The 20,090-nt window shown below is 43.2% G+C and overlaps 1 protein-coding gene across 4 annotated transcripts in view; it reads left to right on the forward strand.

Moving 5' to 3' along the window:
- The window catches only part of LOC122927775, an 81,516-nt gene extending 63,652 nt beyond the window's left edge, over positions 1–17,864 (forward strand). For 2 of the 4 annotated variants that reach the window (XM_044279960.1, XM_044279963.1), the window contains one exon: positions 1,340–1,677. In XM_044279960.1, the coding sequence (XP_044135895.1) occupies positions 1,340–1,362 (23 nt within the window). In that variant the 3' untranslated portion in view covers positions 1,363–1,677. Of the gene's footprint in view, positions 1–1,339; positions 1,678–15,240; positions 15,279–17,726 lie in introns of those variants that run through there. The other 2 variants (XM_044279959.1, XM_044279962.1) reach the window with 2 other exon arrangements.
- Positions 17,865–20,090: the final 2,226 nt, after the last annotated feature.

Here is a 20,090-nt window from a genome sequence, read left to right on the forward strand (position 1 = left end):
CGTCATTAACCCTGTGGCTTTTCGCCTGGAGCTACCTCAGACTTTTAAGATCCATAACGTCTTCCATAAGTCGTTACTCAAGAAGTATGTTCCACCTCTAGAACCATCACCGCTGCCACCTCCTCCTGTTATTGTGGATGGTAATCTGGAGTTTCAAATATCCAGAATTGTTGATTCTCGTCGGGTCCGCCGCTCTCTTCAGTATCTGGTGCATTGGAGGGGTTACGGTCCCGAGGAAAGAATGTGGGTTCCAGCGTCAGAGGTAAACGCCAACAGGTTAATTCAGGCTTTCCATGCCTCTCATCCTGAGAGACCTGGTCCTGAGTGTCCGGAGGCCCCTTGTGAAAGGGGGGGTACTGTCACGAGGGTGTCAAGAGCCACGTCTGACTCCGTTATACCCGGGGTCAGGAAGTCGCAGCGGGTGGCTGCGCGCTCTATGTCTAAAGATCACGTTGTTTCTTAGTGATTGTTTTCTGTGTTTGCCTTGCAATCCTTTTTGTCTCACTCAGGGATCCGTAGCTTCTCCTCCTCAGCTGTTTCTTGTCTGCCACTCCCAACCTCCTTATATTCTCCTCTCACACTTCTCTTGTTGCCAGTTATAGAGCTTCCTGCCTGGACTTCTATACTGACCCACTGGAGCTGTGAATCCTGGTTGTTGTTCCAGAGTGCTACCCTCCGGATCCCTGTTGGGCTTTTTGTTGTCTCCTGTTGTCGCCCACCTGGGATTATATGTTTAGTCTGTATTGTCTGTCCTCCCCTTGGTGTTTTCCTTTAGAGCTAGTGGTGCGGACTAGTGTTCCCACCGCCCTGTTCACTATCTAGGGCTCATCTTAGGGAAAGCCAGGGTTTTAGGCACGTGATCGGCGTACGGGTGAGGAACCCGTCTAGGGACGTCAGGGCAGCCAGGTGCCAGCCGCAAGGTGAGTCAGGGGTCACCACCTTCCCTCTCACTTGGGCAGGGCCTTCCTCTTTCCCTCCCTCTGTGTCACGTATGTGATAGTCACGCCGATCGTGATAGTAAGTTATAGTTACTTAGGGTTTGTCCCTTCTTCTAGATCAACTATCCAGGATAATAGGTTACCGGTAACTAGATGTGTGAGATTTTTCCTGCCTTACAAACTGTTTTACTATTAAAAACCCTGCAATGGTTAACACACACTTTTATTTTTTATTTTATTTATTTATTTATTTATTTATTTATTTTTTTGGCTTCTTCTACCATAAGTGCTTTTTGGCCATCAGTGCTTTCTGCCATATTTGTGTGGCATTTTTAGTGGCATTATTTTTTTCTAAATGGCCATGTGAACTGTGTTTTTTTTCTGTCATTTTCTCCCTATAGTGAAAGATGTAAAAAATATCTGAAACAATCCAGAGCTGAAGCATGCTGTGTTTTTGAAAAGAAGTCAAAGACAAAAGACACCTACCTAATTAAGAAAAATGGCAGAAGCAAAAAAACACATGCGTTTCATATTTCCCATAGACCTAGAACTAACTTTGGGAGCTAACTTTTAAAATGCACCCAAAAATGCAGATGCAAAAAAGCCAGTAAAACTGCAAAAGTGCAATAAACCGCCACAAAAAATTGTGTGAAAGCAGCCTAAAAGAGGTGGACACTGAAGGAGTTTTATTAACAAGCATTTAAAATGATTAAAAAAGGGTGTATGAAAGAGGCCTTAAAGAATTTTTATTTTAACATACTAGAAGCCTAATAAATGAAAAAATAAAATAACTGAATACAAGATGCTGTATCCTGTGTACATACTGGTCACCGTTTCATGTGGTTCAAGGAATCTTGGTTATGCAACAGCCATTGTTTACAATGAATTCAGCCATTGAACAATGGCAAGCAGAAGAATAATCACAAGAGGGGACATACAGGAAAGAACTTCTGTTTTTAGTTAAAGGGGGGTTTCCAGGAATTATATAAAATTGCAAACTATCCTAGAATGTGAGTATGACTGGTTTCCACCACTTGCAGTGCTGCCTAAGGGAGTGAGGGGCTGCGCTCTACAATATACTGCCCTCAAGAGATGGTAATGATGTGATCCTGCCTATGCCATGCACAATAGATGGTAATGATGTGATCCTGCCTATGCCATGCACAATAGATGGCAATGATGTGATCCTGCCTATGCCATGTACAATAGATGGTAATTATGTGATCCTGCCTATGCCATGTACAATAGATGGTAATTATGTGATCCTGCCTATGCCATGCACAATAGATGGTAATGATGTAATCCTGCCTATGCCATGTAAAATAGATGGTAATGATGTGATCCTGCCTATGCCATGTACAATAGATGGTAATGATGTGATCCTGCCTATGCCATGTACAATAGATGGTAATGATGTGATCCTGCCTATGCCATGCACAATAGATGGTAATGATGTAATCCTGCCTATGCCATGCACAATAGATGGTAATGATGTGATCCTGCCTATGCCATGCACAATAGATGGTAATGATGTGATCCTGCCTATGCCATTGTTGTGGAAATTTTATTAGGATGTGTATTTAATATATTGTGCATTGTCATCATGTCTCTCAGTGTCAGGGTAAACCATTGGAGTGGATATCTTCCATGTATGTCCTGTCACAGCTGGAGAGGTCTCTGTTGGCGAATGGTCCATCTGCTAAGCACTGGTCTGTGGGCTGGGGGAGACTGATGTGTTCAGCAGAGCAGTGTTTTGTTGGCTGATGTATGGACGCCGGCTAGGGCCCCCGCGCAAGACAAGGATTTATTGGCTTGGCGTGGATGCATTTGTTAAGAGAACAATATAAACGAAAGGAACGTGCGTTTGTTGTCTCTAGTGCGCCTGATCAGCCGCTGGAGATAATGACGTTGTCCTGTAAATAAACATGCATGAGGATCATATTAACTTTATCTGGCATTGGTCACTGAGCAAGGCTGGATAAAATTAGCTCCAGTGGTTATAGTATACATGTGTTTGTTAGCTGGCTATGTTCTCATCTTCCTATGTCATCACTTCCTGTATCCTTGTATTGGGACAGCCCCTTTTACACCTTTTGTGAGTAAATAAAAGAAACAGACTGGGCAGGGGGAAGAGGGAGTTGTTGCTCAGAATTCAAGATGGTAACACCTGTGTCTGACTCTGACTGCGGTTGAGGGAATAGGGGTTTACATTTCCTTACACAAAGTTTGATGTTAGCGGATTACAACTATTAATATTTCTACAACAGTTTGGCAAGAACAGGTAGGGAGATCATTTTTTTTCCCCCCGTTATCAGCAGAACTTAAAGGAGACACAGCTTAATATCCTTTTTCCTTACTCTCATTTTTTAGAAAGTTTTGCTCTTTGTGAACTGAAATCTGTGTACTCCAATCTGCTGATATCAGAAAAAAATCTACTTAAGAACCTTTTGGTGTATGTGGTTATACAGGGTATAATTAGGATTTTCTATTGCTGGATATTGTAGACACTATCTTGATTTCCTCTGTGAAGGCCATGTGATTTGTCGGCCATTTTATTTTCCTTTGTGTGTGTCAAGCCATGTGCTTTTGTCGGCCATCTTTAATTTCCATTGTGTGGTGTGAAGACCATGTGCTTTGGCAGACATCTTGGTGAGTTGGCGCTGCAGGTTTTAACAAGGAATTCATTTAGTTTTGGTTTCTATGGAAAGCGATTTGATTGTTTTTGTCTCAAATGTCAGCTTTGTCCAGAATAGATATCTTGTCTTTTTTGTAACCTTTCTATGTACAGTTTGATTTTATTTTGATACGTTTTGTGCTGGATATCAGTTGAGTGTTCAGTTATGGTATAGCGCAGTGACCAGTCTGATACAGGAATCAATGTGTGAACATTAGTGGCAGTTTAGCGGTGAAATCATCCTATAGTTGATAATTCTGCTTAATGTTTGTATATCTGTGGCTGTTACACTGAATTGTAGAATTGTTTGGCATAATTAATACGGGTACTACAGTGTAGAAAGAAGGTGCTTGTTGTTCTGTGCCAAAAGTATTGGGACAACTCCTAGAGATCGATAGCAGTGTATTTTTTGTAGCAACCATTGTGGTGTTTGTTTTCTTGTGCAATGGAAAGTATTTTTAAAGAAGTTGCAAAGTTGAAGGACACGGCGGCCATTCTTCAGGCTATGCAGGGATCTACTGATCCATGGCTGCAGGCTCAGAATTGTGTAGCAAACCTGATCGGTACCAAAAAATTGCACAAAAGGAAAAGCAAGTATGCTCTGATTTTTGCTGCTGGGTGGATAGCGGATAAATATCAGAAGTCTTGTAGGCTGAAGCTGAGTTTGGAAGGAGAAGTGGAAAATTTAAAAGTGGAAATTGTTAAAGGTAGTCTGTCAGCACATTTACCCTTTTTACCAGTTCCCATAGCGCTGTAGCCGCAACACAGATGATTAAAACAGTACCTTTATATGCTTTTGTGGACTTTTAAAACTGCCAAAAACGAACTTTGATGCATATGTTTATGAGGGCTCGCAAGTGCCCAGGGTGGCGTCCACCGCGTTGGAGCCCAGGCAGCTCTGCCTCTTCGGCTCTTATCCCCGCCCAGCCTCTTCCTCTGCCCGCCCATCTGTTTTCTCTCCCCCTCAGCGAGATCCCGTGCCTACGCGATGACTTCCTTGGTTGGGGCATGCCCATAAGCTACTGCGATGCCGTGCCAGCAATGGGCATCGCAGTGCGAATGCCCCGGCCAAGGAAGTTATCGCGTAGGGGCGGGATCTTGCTGAGGGGGAGAGAAAACAGATGGGCGGGCAGAGGAAGAGGCTGGACTGGGATAAGAGCCGAAGAGGCAGAGCTGCCTGGGCTCCAACGCGGTGGACGCCGCCCTGGGAACTTGCGAGCCCTTATTTACATATGCATCAAAGTTCGTTTTGGCCTGTTTTAAAAGTCCACAAAAGCATATAAAGGTACAGTTTTAATCATCTGTGTTGCGGCTACAGCGCTATGGGAACTCTTAAAAAGGGGTAAATGTGCTGACAGACTCCCTTTAAATTGAGAACTCTTGTCCAGCAGGCAGCTGAAGCTAGCGCTAATTATGAATGTACTGTGAGGTGTAATACTGAGCTGCGCAAGGAAAATGAATGTTTATCTGAAAGCCTGACGCATGCACAGAATGCTGTAAGGGAATTGTCTGCTCTCTGCAGGAAGACAGAGGATGAGCGTTCTCGGTGCTTAGTGCAGCCAGAGTTATTGAAACAACCGTTAGAGAGTAATGTGTCTAGGATTAGAGGAAATGTATGGGCTGTAAGCATGGATAAGTCTGAGGACTGTGGGTCACATAGTGGATCCAACTCAGGGATGGAGATGGACAATGTGTCTGACCCTGGAGTTGGAAGTATTAACACAAGGCCAGAAGATTCCTCAGATGAGTCCGTGGTAAGTGGACCCACTACAGGATCTAGTCATGCTAGGATGGTTAATGTTGTGTGCCAAGTCAAATCACCATGTGCCCAGACAAGGTATTGTGCAGGGAGGCAAGCTATTTGTTGTTTTGCATGCAGTGAATACTGGCACATTGCACGATATTGTGACGTTGCTAATGGCAACAGACACAGGTATGTTAAGTACCCCAGAATCACACCTAGAAGGAAAGTGGTTTATTCAACAAGGTGGGGTAATGGTCCCAGACATGCTTCTTTGCAAAGGCATAGAATCCAGGGACAGCCAAGGTCTTTGATCAATGAAGCAGATTTGAAATCACATTATGAACGGTTAAAATGTGAAAATTTGAAATTAAGGTCTTTATCTAAAACCTAATTTAAATAGATTTCTCCCTTCCCCTAGAAAAAAAAACTGTTTTGGGACCTCGCAATGTTAAATCCTGCTTCTCTGGTAAAATGAATCTAAAGCTGGTTTGGGGCTGGGCAAATTAACATTTCAATGACTGGGTGGGTAGAAATTCTCCTGCCAGTGTTTACGGTTTGAGGTGAACCCTCCAAAACATTGATTTGTTAATTCAGTCCTATACAGTTGTATGTGTTCCTAAGGTTTTTGTATTTGAGTTTCGGTTTGTAAGTTAAAATTTACTTTTTACTGAATCTCAATGTATATAGCAAGACTTTCTGTAACTGAAGTTTTTTGTATGTTTTTTTTTTCTGTACTTTTTACAGGTCCTATTTTACTAATCCATTTTTATTTTTAGGTTTTTATTTATGTAATCAAGTTTTTTTTCAGTTTTTCCTTATTTACCAACCCATTTTTATTTTTTGTCTATTATTATTTTTTCCTTTTTCATGTTTTGGCTCTTTTCTCTTTCTTTTTCTCTTTCTATTTCTTTCCCTCTCTCTTCTCTGTAGATTTGGTTAGGAGTACTGGGGGTCTCATGATATTGTGTGGGAACTACTGTCTGAATTCAAGGGTTGCTGCTGAGCGAGATGTTTTGGATCAGTCACTGAAAAAAGGGCTTTGTGTGCTGTTCAGCTTGACTATATAGAATCATATCGGCAAAGGAAAGTGAGTTGAGCTTTTTTTAAGGAGACAAGGTGATTTATATCACCCGGGCATACCAATAGCTGTGTGAGTAACCCCTTTCCCCACAGGAGTACTGTGTGTTTGTTTCCTGTGCGCCCCTTTTTTCACTAAAGGTCAATTGGAAGCCTTATCCTGTGGTCCGGTCACTATTCAGAGCCAAAACCAAGGCTGGTATATCTCATTAGGAGACTCTGAGGGCCGCCGTGTGTCGGTGAGAGCCCTTTTTCTCACACTGATTACTCCTTTTCCCGTTTGTCGCGGGACAGTCCATGTGTATGTCGCGGGACACTGGAGGTGGACACACCTACTTTTAGAAAGCTTGAGCATGGGGTTAGGGAAAACTAGGGAACAGAAGGGTACCACTTCTGACTATAGGACAGCCAAGCAGTACATCAAATCCATCTATGGAGAAGGAGTTGTTAAGCCCCTCACAGATTGGCACCAAGGGACTGTAGGTTCAGAGTGGACCATCCCCAAAGAAGGGACCTTTGAGGTCTGGATTGGGAAAAAGTTCATCCGTAAATTCCCCACTAGACTCCAAAGCCATGGTTCCCTCCAGAAAGCAGAACTGTGGCTGCACGAATCCATCGATCTCCAGCAACAGGGCATTCAAAAGTCCCAGACAGTGCGAACTAACACTGTCATGTACTCCCATCCCGCTAAGACTGCAGAGTCCAAGAGAAGCGCTTTTCTCTTTCTCTCTTTCTATCCCTCCCTCATCTCTCCATCTAAGCTTGAGACGATGCACCATGTTTAATCCAGCTTCTCTTCGTCCTGGTTTTAAGGACGATGAAAAGGGGGGAAAGTGGTGCCGAAAACAACGATCTTCAAACTTTTTACTAACCATTCTAACCTCTCAAATGTCAATCAATTTTCTAACCTAGTAGGGAATTACATTGATAACCATCACGACTGCCTTTTCTTTGATGGTACTTGGGTCCGATTTTTGCAAAGAAGGTAAAAATCACGGCCGATCCATGGCCTGAATGAGTTTCTCCCGGACCCAGAATCAATAACCAGTTTTCATTCTAGTCAACCAGGTTATTGGGTCGTGCTAAAGAAACATCCGAGGACGGGACTAGAGCCGAGATATCTTGGGCCATTCCAGGTGCTGCTGATGACGCCAACCTCTCTGAAGTTCGAGGGACGAGACAACTGGATCCACATGGGTCACTGCAAGAAGCTGCTCAACTAAGTCAAAGAATGAAGAGTATCACTTTTGTTTATTTTTTGCAAGGAGACATTTGTTGATAGCACATAACGATACATTCCTATAGGGTAATATCAGCTATAGGTTTAATATTAGCTCTGGCTCCTGCTCCTCGCTTGTTAATCCTGTATGGGTGTCCGGGCAGCTAGACGACCCGTAGATGTGGTATGGTTATGCCTGGCTAGCAGACACCATTGACAAGGGTCAGGCCCATACTGACAGGAGCAGGGTAGAGGCAGAGCTATGACTAGTGAGGGTCGGAATCCTTTTTAAAGCTTTGAGAGGTCTTGGGGCTCACTGGTTTTCCATTGGATCCGGGCGAAAGGAAATAGGACATGTACTTATGTTTTTTGTTTCCATTCCTTCTATATGCCGGAGTGAGATGTTCCTGATGTCTAATCGACCGAATTACCGAAGCCCGAACAGACAAGATGGTCTGAAAACCAAACCATGGACCAGATGCAGAGCATTCCAAACCAGCCGGCGACCAACGCGAAACGCCACCCTCTGAGTCACCTCCCGAAGAAAAGAAGCTACGTGTCAAGATTGACTTTCTGTTTTCCATCATCTGTTTTGTTTTATGGATTACAAGACTGGTTTTTTCAAATAAGAAGCTCGAGATTCATCGAGGGACATAGGGGAGCATATGACAAAGAGGAGGGACTGTTGTGGAAATTTTATTAGGATGTGTATTTAATATATTGTGTATTTTCATCATGTCTCTCAGTGTCAGGGTAAACCATTGAAGTGGATATCTTCCTGCGTATGTCCTGTCACAGCTGCAGGGCGCAGAGGTCTCTGTTGGCGAATGGTCCATCTGCTAAGCACTGGTCTGTGGGCTGGGGGAGACTGATGTGTACAGCAGAGCAGTGTTTTGTTGGCTGATGTAAGGACACCGGCTAGGGCCCCCACGCAAGACGCGGATTTATTGGCTTGGCGTGGATGCATTTGTTAAGAGAACAATATATGAAAGGAACGTGCGTTTGTTATCTCTAGTGCGCCTGATCAGCCGATGGAGATAATGACGTTGTCCTGTAAATAAACATGTATGAGAATCATATTAACTTTATCTGGCATTGATCACTGAGCGAGGCTGGATAAAGTTCGCTTCAGTGGTTATTGTATACATGTGTTTGTTAGCTGGCTATGTTCTCATCTTCCTATGTCATCACTTCCTGTATCCTGGTATTGGGCTAGCCCCTTTTACACCTTTTGTGAGTAAATAAAAGAAACAGACTGGGCAGGGGAAGAGGGAGTTGTTGCTCAGAATTCAAGATGGTAACACCTGTGTCTGACTCTGACTGCGGTTGAGAGGGAATAGGGGTTTACATTTCCTTACACAAAGTTTGATGCTAGCGGATTACAACTATTAATATTTCTACAACACCATGTACAATAGATGGTAATCATGTGATCCTGCCTATGCTATGTACAATAGATGGTAATGATGTGATCCTGCCTATGTCATCATGGCTGAGCAGCCTGGCCAATGTGTAGTATATATGTCAATGCCCTCTCTCCACCCCCAGGCAGCTCTGCAAGTGGTGGCAACCAATCCTGCTCACATTATAGGACAGATTGCTGGCAGACATTCTAAATTATTCCTAGAGAACCCCTTTAAAGAGGACCTTTCACCAGAATAAAACTTCTAAACTAACTATACAGGCATGTAGAGCGGCGCCCAGGGACCCCCTGCACTTACTGTTATACCTGGTCTCCGCTCCGTTCTCCCGTTATTGCCTCCGGTATCTTCATAGTTAGGCTCCACCCAGGGGAACCTGCCGTCGGCTCATTCTCCCATGCTGTAGCGCTGGCCAATCGCATCGCTCAGCTCTCAGCCTGAGAGAGAAAAAAGCCTCTCAGGCTATGAGCTGAGCGCTGTGATTGGCCAGCGCTGCAGCATGGGAGAAGGAGGTGCCGGCAGGTTCCCCTCCGTGGAGCCTAACTATGAAGATAAAGGAGGCAATAACGGGAGAACGGAGTGGCGCCCAGGTATAACAGTAAGTGCAGGGGGGTCCCTGGGCGCCGCTCTACATGCCTGTATAGTTAGTTTAGAAGTTTTATTCTGGTGAAAGGTCCTCTTTAACCACCTCCGGACCGCCTAACGCACATGTGCGTTCCGGAGGTGGCAGGGCTGCGCACAGTCACGCATATACGCGTCATCTCGCGATACGCGAGATTTCCTGTGAACGCGCGCACACAGGCGCGCGCGCTCACAGGAACTGAAGGTAAGCGAGTGGATCTCCAGCCTGCCAGCGGCGATCGCTCGCTGGCAGGCTGGAGATCCGAATTTTTTAACCCCTAACAGGTATATTAGACGCTGTTTTCATAACAGCGTCTAATATACCTCCTACCTGGTCCTCTGGTGGTCCCTTTTGTTTGGATCGACCACCAGAGGACTCAGGTAGGTCAGTACAGTCGCACCAAACACCACACTACACTACACCCCACCCCCCCGTCACTTATTAACCCCTTATAAACCCCTGATCACCCATGATCACCCCATATAAACTCCCTGATCACCCCCCTGTCATTGATCACCGCCCTGTCATTGATCACCCCCCTGTCAGGCTCCGTTCAGACGTCCGCATGATTTTTACGGATCCGATCCATGTATCCATGGATCCGTAAAAATCATGCGGAAGTCTGAATGGAGCCTTACAGGGGGGTGATCAATGACAGGCGGGTGATCACCCATATACACTCCCTGATCACCCCCTGTCATTGATCACCCCCCTGTCACTGATCACCCCCCCTGTAAGGCTCCATTCAGACGTCCGCATGATTTTTACGGATCCGATCCATGTATCCATGGATCCGTAAAAATCATGCGGACGTCTGAATGGAGCCTTACAGGGGGGGTGATCAGTGACAGGGGGGTGATCACCCTGATTACCCTGATCACCCCCTGTCATTGATAACCCCCCTGTCAGGCTCCATTCAGACGTCCGCATGATTTTTACGGATCCGATCCATGTATCCATGGATCCGTAAAAATCATGCGGACGTCTGAATGGAGCCTTACAGGGGGGGTGATCAGTGACAGGGGGGTGATCACCCTGATTACCCCCTGTCATTGATAACCCCCCTGTAAGGCTCCATTCAGACGTCCGCATGCGTTCTGTGGATCCGATCCATGTATCCATGGATCCGTAAAAAATCATGCGGATGTCTGAATGGAGCCTTACAGGGGGGGTGATCAGTGACAGGGGGGTGATCACCCTGATTACCCTGATCACCCCCTGTCATTGATAACCCCCCTGTAAGGCTCCATTCAGACGTCCGCATGCGTTCTGTGGATCCGATCCATGTATCCATGGATCCGTAAAAAATCATGCGGATGTCTGAATGGAGCCTTACAGGGGGGGTGATCAGTGACAGGGGGGTGATCACCCTGATTACCCTGATCACCCGCCTGTCATTGATAACCCCCCTGTAAGGCTCCATTCAGACGTCCGCATGCGTTCTGTGGATCCGATCCATGTATCCATGGATCCGTAAAAAATCATGCGGATGTCTGAATGGAGCCTTACAGGGGGGGTGATCAGTGACAGGGGGGTGATCACCCTGATTACCCTGATCACCCCCTGTCATTGATAACCCCCCTGTAAGGCTCCATTCAGACGTCCGCATGCGTTCTGTGGATCCGATACATGTATCCATGGATCCGTAAAAAATCATGCGGATGTCTGAATGGAGCCTTACAGGGGGGGTGATCAGTGACAGGGGGGTGATCACCCTGATTACCCTGATCACCCCCTGTCATTGATAACCCCCCTGTAAGGCTCCATTCAGACGTCCTGCATGCGTTCTGTGGATCCGATACATGTATCCATGGATCCGTAAAAAATCATGCGGATGTCTGAATGGAGCCTTACAGGGGGGGTGATCAATGACAGGGGGGTGATCAGGGAGTCTATATGGGTGATCACCCCCCTGTCATTGATCACCCCCCTGTCATTGATCACTCCCCCCCTGGTAAGGCTCCATTCAGCCATTTTTTTTGGCACAAGTTAGTGGAAATTTTTTGTCTGTTTTTGTTTTCGTTTTTTCTTACAAAGTCTCATATTCCACTAACTTGTGTCAAAAAATAAAATCTCACATGGACGCACCATACCCCTCACGGAATCCAAATGCGTAAACATTTTTAGACATTTATATTCCAGACTTCTTCTCACGCTTTAGGGCCCCTAAAAAGCCAGGGCAGTATAAATACCCCACATGTGACCCCATTTCGGAAAGAAGACACCCCAAGGTATTCCGTGAGGGGCATATTGAGTCCATGAAAGATTGAAATTTTTGTCCTAAGTTAGCGGAAAGTGAGACTTTGTGAGAAAAAAAACAAAAAAAAATCAATATCCGCTAACTTATGCAAAAAAAAAAAAAATTCTAGGAACTCGCCATGCCCCTCATTGAATACCTCGGGGTGTCTTCTTTCCAAAGTGGGGTCACATGTGGGGTATTTATACTGCCCTGGATTTTTAGGGGCCCTAAAGCATGAGAAGAAGTCTGGGATCCAAATGTCTAAAAATGCCCTCCTAAAAGGAATTTGGGCCCCTTTGCGCATCTAGGCTGCAAAAAAGTGTGACACATCTGGTATTGCCGTACTCAGGAGAAGTTGGGGAATGTGTTTTGGGGTGTCATTTTACATATACCCATGCTGGGTGAGAAAAATATCTTGGTCAAATGCCAACTTTGTATAAAAAAATGGGAAAAGTTGTCTTTTGCCAAGATATTTCTCTCACCCAGCATGGTTATATGTAAAATGACCCCCCAAAACACATTCCCCAACTTCTCCTGAGTACGGCGATACCAGATGTGTCACACTTTTTTGCAGCCAAGGTGGGCAAAGGGGCACCTTTCAGATTTCGCAGGCCATTTTTTACACATTTTGATTTCAAGGTACTTCTTACACATTTGGGCCCCTAAATTGCCAGGGCAGTATAACTATGCCACAAGTGACCCCATTTTGGAAAGAAGACACCCCAAGGTATTCCGTGGGGGGCACGGCGAGTTCCTAGAATTTTTTATTTTTTGTCACAATTTAGCAGAAAATGCTGATTTTTCTTTTTTTTTCTTTTTTCCTTACAAAGTCTCATATTCCACTAACTTGCGACAAAAAATAAAAAATTCTAGGAACTCGCCATGCCCCTCACGGAATACCTTGGGGTGTCTTCTTTCCAAAATGGGGTCACTTGTGGGGTAGTTATACTGCCCTGGCAATTTAGGGGCCCAAATGTGTGAGAAGAACTTTGCAATCAAAATGTGTAAAAAATGCCCTGCAAAATCCGAAAGGTGCACTTTGGAATATGTGCCCCTTTGCCCACCTTGGCAGCAAAAAAGTGTGACACCTCTGGTATCGCCGTACTCAGGAGAAGTTGGGCAATGTGTTTTGGGGTGTCATTTTACATATACCCATGCTGGGTGAGAAAAATATCTTGGTCAAATGCCAACTTTGTATAAAAAAATGGGAAAAGTTGTCTTTTGCCAAGATATTTCTCTCACCCAGCATGGGTATATGTAAAATGACAGCCCAAAACACATTCCCCAACTTCTCCTGAGTACGGCGATACCAGATGTGTGACACTTTTTTGATGCCAAGGTGGGCAAAGGGGCACATATTCCAAAGTGCACCTTTCGGATTTCACCGGTCATTTTTTACAGATTTTGATTGCAAAGTACTTCTCACACATTTGGGCCCCTAAATTGCCAGGGCAGTATAACTACGCCACAAGTGACCCCATTTTGGAAAGAAGACACCCCAAGGTATTCCGTGAGGGGCATGGCGAGTTCCTAGAATTTTTTATTTTTTGTCGCAAGTTAGTGGAATATGAGACTTTGTAAGGAAAAAAGAGAAAAAAAAAAAAATCATCATTTTCCGCTAACTTGTGACAAAAAATAAAAAATTCTAGGAACTCGCAGTGCCCCTCACGGAATACCTTAGGGTGTCTTCTTTCCAAAATGGGGTCACTTGTGGCGTAGTTATACTGCCCTGGCAATTTAGGGGCCCAAATGTGTGAGAAGAACTTTGCAATCAAAATGTGTAAAAAATGCCCTGCAAAATCCGAAAGGTGCACTTTGGAATATGTGCCCCTTTGCCCACCTTGGCAGCAAAAAAGTGTGACACATCTGGTATCGCCGTACTCAGGAGAAGTTGGGCAATGTGTTTTGGGGTGTCATTTTACATATACCCATGCTGGGTGAGAAAAATATCTTGGTCAAATGCCAACTTTGTATAAAAAAATGGGAAAAGTTGTCTTTTGCCAAGATATTTCTCTCACCCAGCATGGGTATATGTAAAATGACACCCCAAAACACATTCCCCAACTTCTCCTGAGTACGGCGATACCACATGTGTGACACTTTTTTGCTGCCAAGGTGGGCAAAGGGGCGCATATTCCAAAGTGCACCTTTCGGATTTCACCGGTCATTTCTTACACATTTTGATTGCAAAGTTCTTCTCACACATTTGGGCCCCTAAATTGCCAGGGCAGTATAACTACCCCACAAGTGACCCCATTTTGGAAAGAAGACACCCCAAGGTATTCTGTGAGGGGCATGGTGAGTTCCTAGAATTTTTTATTTTTTGTCGCAAGTTAGTGGAATATGAGACTTTGTAAGAAAAAAAAAAAAAAAAAAAATCATCATCATTTTCCGCTAACTTGTGACAAAAAATAAAAAGTTCTATGAACTCACTATGCCCATCAGCGAATACCTTAGGGTGTCTACTTTCCGAAATGGGGTCATTTGTGGGGTTTTTCTACTGTTTGGGCATTGTAGAACCTCAGGAAACATGACAGGTGCTCAGAAAATCAGAGCCGTTTCAAAAAGCGGAAATTCACATTTTTGTACCATAGTTTGTAAATGCTATAACTTTTACCCAAACCATTTTTTTTTTGCCCAAACATTTTTTTTTTATCAAAGACATGTAGAACTATAAATTTAGCGAAAAATTTATATATGGATGTCGTTTTTTTTGCAAAATTTCACAGCTGAAAGTGAAAAATGTCATTTTTTTGCAAAAAAATCGTTACATTTTGATTAATAACAAAAAAAGTAAAAATGTCAGCAGCAATAAAATACCACCAAATGAAAGCTCCATTAGTGAGAAGAAAAGGAGGTAAAATTCATTTGGGTGGTAAGTTGCATGACCGAGCGATAAACGGTGAAATTAGTGTAGTGCCGAAGTGTAAAAAGTGGCCTGGTCATGAAGGGGGTTTCACCTAGCGGGGCTGAAGTGGTTAAGAAAAGTAATCTCAGAAAAACCCTATATGGGTATTCCGTCTCGACATTTGGTTGTGCTCCCACATTATGTGCTCAGTGTAAAATAATCCTCTATCATATTTATTCAAAAACAGAAATTACACTGACAAAAAATTTGCACTGCTGAAATACCACATATGTTCATGTCCTTACTGGTCACCAGCAAATTACTCAGATTTATTATGTAAAATATTTACTAGCTTTCATATAAGACATGGTATAATTATGATTACATACATTTTATATTAATACGTATATTATCAAATATTGATATACTGTATAACTAATTCTCATGTTTCTGTACAGATGTAGCAGCACAGTCACTGAATGGACGAGTTTGTAAGGTAGGAAAAATACACAACCGAAACATGAATTGTTTCTTCTTTTTATCATTTAAAAGGTCTTCTTCCAGGTGATAAAAAACATTAAACCGGCTAAAATCAGTTAAATGTCCAGATCTTCTGCACCTATCTTTGCATGGAGCTTTTAAACATCCTACAGAATTCCTGTTTACAAGCAGGCAGATCTTTTCTGTGCTATATACAGTGCCTTTAAAACTTTTTTCACATTTTTTCACATTACACCCACAAACTTTAATGTATTTTATTGGGATTTTGTGTGATAGACTAACACAAAGTAGCAAGTGTGAAGTAAAAAGAAAATGATACATTGTTTCCAAAATGTTTAATACAAATTTGGAAAGTGTGGTGTGCATTTGTATTTAGCCCCCCTGAGTCAGTACTTTTGTAGGACCACCTTTAACTGCAGTTACAGCTACAAGTCTTTGGGGGTATGTATCTACCAGCTTTGGACATCTAGACGCTGAAGTTTTTGCCCATTCTTCAAAATAGTTCAAGCTCTGTCAGATTGGATGGAGAGCGTCTGTGAACAGCAATTTTCAAGTCTTGCCACAGATTCTCAATAGGATTTAGGTCAGGACTTTGACTGGGCCATTCTAACACATTAATATGCTTTGATCTAAATCATTCCATTGTGGCTCTGGCTGTATGTTTAGGGTCGTTGTCCTGCTGGAAGGTGATTCTCCGCCCCAGTCTCAAGTCTTTTGCAGCCTCTACCAGGTTTTCATTCAGACTAGAGCACCTTCTTCCACATGTTTACTGTGTCCCTTACATGGCTTGTGGCAAACAGGACTTCTTATGGCTTGTATTGAAAAATAGCTTTCGTCTTGCCACTCTTCCATAAAGGCCAGATTTGTGGTGTGCATGACTAATAGTTGTCCTGTGGACAGATTCTCCCACCTGAGCTGTGGATCTCTGCAGCTCCTCCAGAATGCCTGAATGTCTTATTTATTACCTGGAGAATCTTTTATCTGCAAAATCCAGATTTAAAAGGTAAACCTGGGACTCACCAGTGAAATATATTCTGGGGGCACACCATATACCTACAATAACCCATACATTTTAGAATGATGCTATATAGATATTGGGGAAGATTTAGTAATACTTTCATAGTTAGGGAGCACGACTGTATCCACTTTGTGGTCCGTAAATTGCAGAATACCAATGTGGTCCATGTGCATCCTCCACATTCACTGAAAAAATGCCTATTCTTGTCAGTAAAATGGACAAGATCTGTGTACTGTTCACATTGTTTGAATGAATGGCCCGAATGAATGAATGCACCGAAACTGTTCTTGTGTGAATGCTTAGTCAGGCTTAAATTTAGACTAGACAGTCTATAGATGTGGCAGATGTATCACAGTGGCTGATGTTGGATGATATTTCAGGTGCATCTTTAGACTGTCTGGTCTAACTTTAATACAACATATTAGGCTACTTTCACAACAGTGTTTTGGCTTTCCGTTTGTGAGATCCGTTCAGGGCTCTCACAAGCGGTCCAAAACGGATCAGTTTTGCCCTAATGCATTCTGAATGAAAAAGGATCCGCTCAGAATGCATCAGTTTGCCTCCGTTCAGTCACCATTCCACTCTGGAGGCGGACACCAAAACACTGCCTGGATCCGTCTTGAACACCTTGATACATATGCAAATTATCCTGAGATGAGTCAGAGCTTGAAAATATGACTCTTCTCTGGTCACACAAGTAAGATATGACTCTTTTATGTTAATTTGCATATGTATCAAATTGTTTTTTTTTACACAATAAAAGCACACAGAGCTATGGGGACTGGATATTGCGGATGTGCTAATGGCCACCTAGCAACTCATGTCCTCAGCTCTATACCCCAAATCATGGAGACAGGTTCCCTTTAAAGAGGACCTTTCGCCAGGATACATGTATAGAAATAGTTATATTAGCTTACAATGCGGCCCCCAGTGATGTCTTTCTGCATTTTTTTTTCAAAAGACCCCCCCTTTCGTCCGCTGTGGTCCCTGTTTGTTTTGGCGCCTCATATGCTAATGAGGCCATTCAGTTCAACTAGGCAGGGACTTGAATTTGTCCTGGGCGCGGTTTTCTTCTCCCTAGCTGCAAGCGCATCCAATCAGAGCGTCCCACTCTTAGCCAGGGAGAAGGAGCTCAAGTTCTTGTGAGACTTCACATCCCGAGCCGTGCGCCATCTTGGAAAGACATCACTGGGGGCCGCACTGTAAGCTAATATAACTATTTCAATACATGTATCCTGGTAAAAGGTCCTCTTTAAGCCATGTCCCCCTTTCCCACCAAGCCACACTGACTTTAATCTACTCCCTTGTTGGGTGCAATGGAAAAAGTGTCTATACTCCTTAATAAATGTGTATGGTATGCACAGCGAATTCTACCCCATTGTATGTAATACATGATTAAATTGTTTTTTCTTTTCCTTGTTGCAGGAGGAGGATACGGATATTGTCTATTTAATGCCAACCTTCAAGAGGACAACTGTAAGGGAAACAAAAATCAATGAAAGGGAGACTGAATATGCTGCTTTGAGACATACGATCACAACACCCCCAGGGGCATACAACTGAATACTTTTCAATATGTTAATGTCTATAAATCCATGAATAGTCAACATCTCTAATTTTAATCTTATAAAAAAAAGTGCCACTAGCCAGTGAAAACAAATATAACTGACTGAACAACACAATTTAAAAAAAAATGTATACCCACCAACAGGCTTATCTAAGCCAAGTTCAAAGGTTTTAAAAAATGCTCACTCTATATTTAATATTGAGCCAAAATTGAAGGAGGTAACCAGCCTTTTATAAGTGATGGCCTATCCAGTGACAGCGCTTCACTAAACGGCTTCATCAGCAGGGTGCTGGACCCCCGCTAATCAGCTAGTAATGACCTTCCTAAGGAAAGGCCACCACAAAAAAAAAAAAAGTCTGGAACCTCTCTAAAACAGCATATCCAGAGGTAAGACAAGGTCTCTTGGTGCACAAGGTGGATGTTTTTTTTATAATGCACCTCACCACCCTTGGTCCCTGGACCTGATGGATAGACAATCATTAGTTTAACTATACCTTCCCTGCCAATCTCTACTGATCTATTTTATAATACAGATATTCCCGATTCCCTCTTCTCCCCTCCACATATCTGCAATGCTCAATGATGGACCAGTACAGCATATCTGTCCTGTCTTTCTGCTAGTAAGAGGGGCTCCCCTTGAAGACCCAAATTATGCAGTTGCAGAGTAAATACTTTAATTTCTCGTGATGGTGGCACAAAACCTTTTGGGCAGTTGTTTATAGGAGCCATAGATCTCTCCCTTTAATGGAGGCTGCAGTTAGGGAACTGTTATATTTATTTCACATGGCTATAAGACCATATTCAATAAACTGTTATAATATATGACGACATTAGAAGCGTCATAAAGCTTTATATCTGCTCACGTTTCTTCATGATGTATCTAGGGCAGGTGGATGTTCTTATTTTCCTTCGTCTGCCTTGGCATGCCTTTCTACAAGTTTATCAATAGGAATGTTATGGCCATTCTTGTTGCACACTTTTTTATGACTCGAAGCCCAGGGAAATAGAGGATTAGGATTGCCAGCCAATCGGCACCCACTTGGTCAATGTACTCATGACATTGTCAATGGTCTCTCCCAGTGTAACTTTAGATTGCATATTTTCTTCACTATAAAATGTCTTCTGTAGTTTGTTGGCACTGTTACGGCACTGGCACCTTTCTTCTTTTGGGTACATAGGGACAATGCATAAGGTCTCCTATGTAACTATTCTTCAGTAAAACGTTCATTGTCTGTTCATATGCTAGTATCTTGTCAAGGGAAAGTGAGATCCCTTCCTTCATTATCTCTCTGGGTGAACAGAAAATAACCATGTATTTTCCTCTGTTTCCTACGTTTATCTGTACGATCTTCATCTGTCTCTTTGGAAATAGCTCATCTACTAATGGCCTCCAACAGGTTCAGGCTGGGATTCCTTGGGCTCACCACAGGACTTTAGTCTTGGTGTCCAAACCCCATATCCTCAGTAAAGTCTAATGGGTTTTGACTCAAAGAAGTAGAACCTAGTGGCAGGTAATTGTTTCCAAAGGAAGCTCCAAAAGTTTTTTATTTTTGTTTTCCTGATCTTGTCAGGAACCACAGTAGATCCATAGTTCCTGCATTCCATTTCAGGCTGCTGCACACATACCAACATTTGTGTTGGTATATTCGAGGCATTGAACACCCTCCTCAAAGTGGGGTTTACATAAGCTCTGTCCATTTTAGACATGCCAAATTTGCCAGGGTTGTCTTTGGAAATTTAGGAAAATTCCAGCAAATTCTGGATTGACAATTATACTGTCACAGACAGACTACTACAGCAGTGTCCTGTCCTCGTTACCACGTGTACCCCTGGGGTGTGTATGGACTTGGAAGGCAGATAAACACCCTCCTACTACTCAGTAAATTGAGACCAGGTAATGATCTGTAGCTTTAATGAGCCAAAGTAAGTTGGTGTGAAACTGTGAACCAGTAACATAAAGAATGCAATAAGTACATGAACTGCAAATATACATATCATAGAACAGCATACAACATGTCTGCAAGGGTAGCTGACTAGGCCCTTACTTTACATCTGAACTGCTAACTAGCTGCCTACACAGAAATACACATAATGCATGTCTATAGCTAGTAATAATCACATAGGTATGAAGAACAGCAAGAAATAATGCCTTACCGGCTATGCAGCCTATAGTAGAAGTTTAGATAATCTTGTACAGCAGAGCATGTGAAGGAACATGGCAG

This window comes from Bufo gargarizans, chromosome 2 (assembly GCF_014858855.1).
Source record: "Bufo gargarizans isolate SCDJY-AF-19 chromosome 2, ASM1485885v1, whole genome shotgun sequence".
Lineage (NCBI taxonomy): Eukaryota > Metazoa > Chordata > Amphibia > Anura > Bufonidae > Bufo > Bufo gargarizans.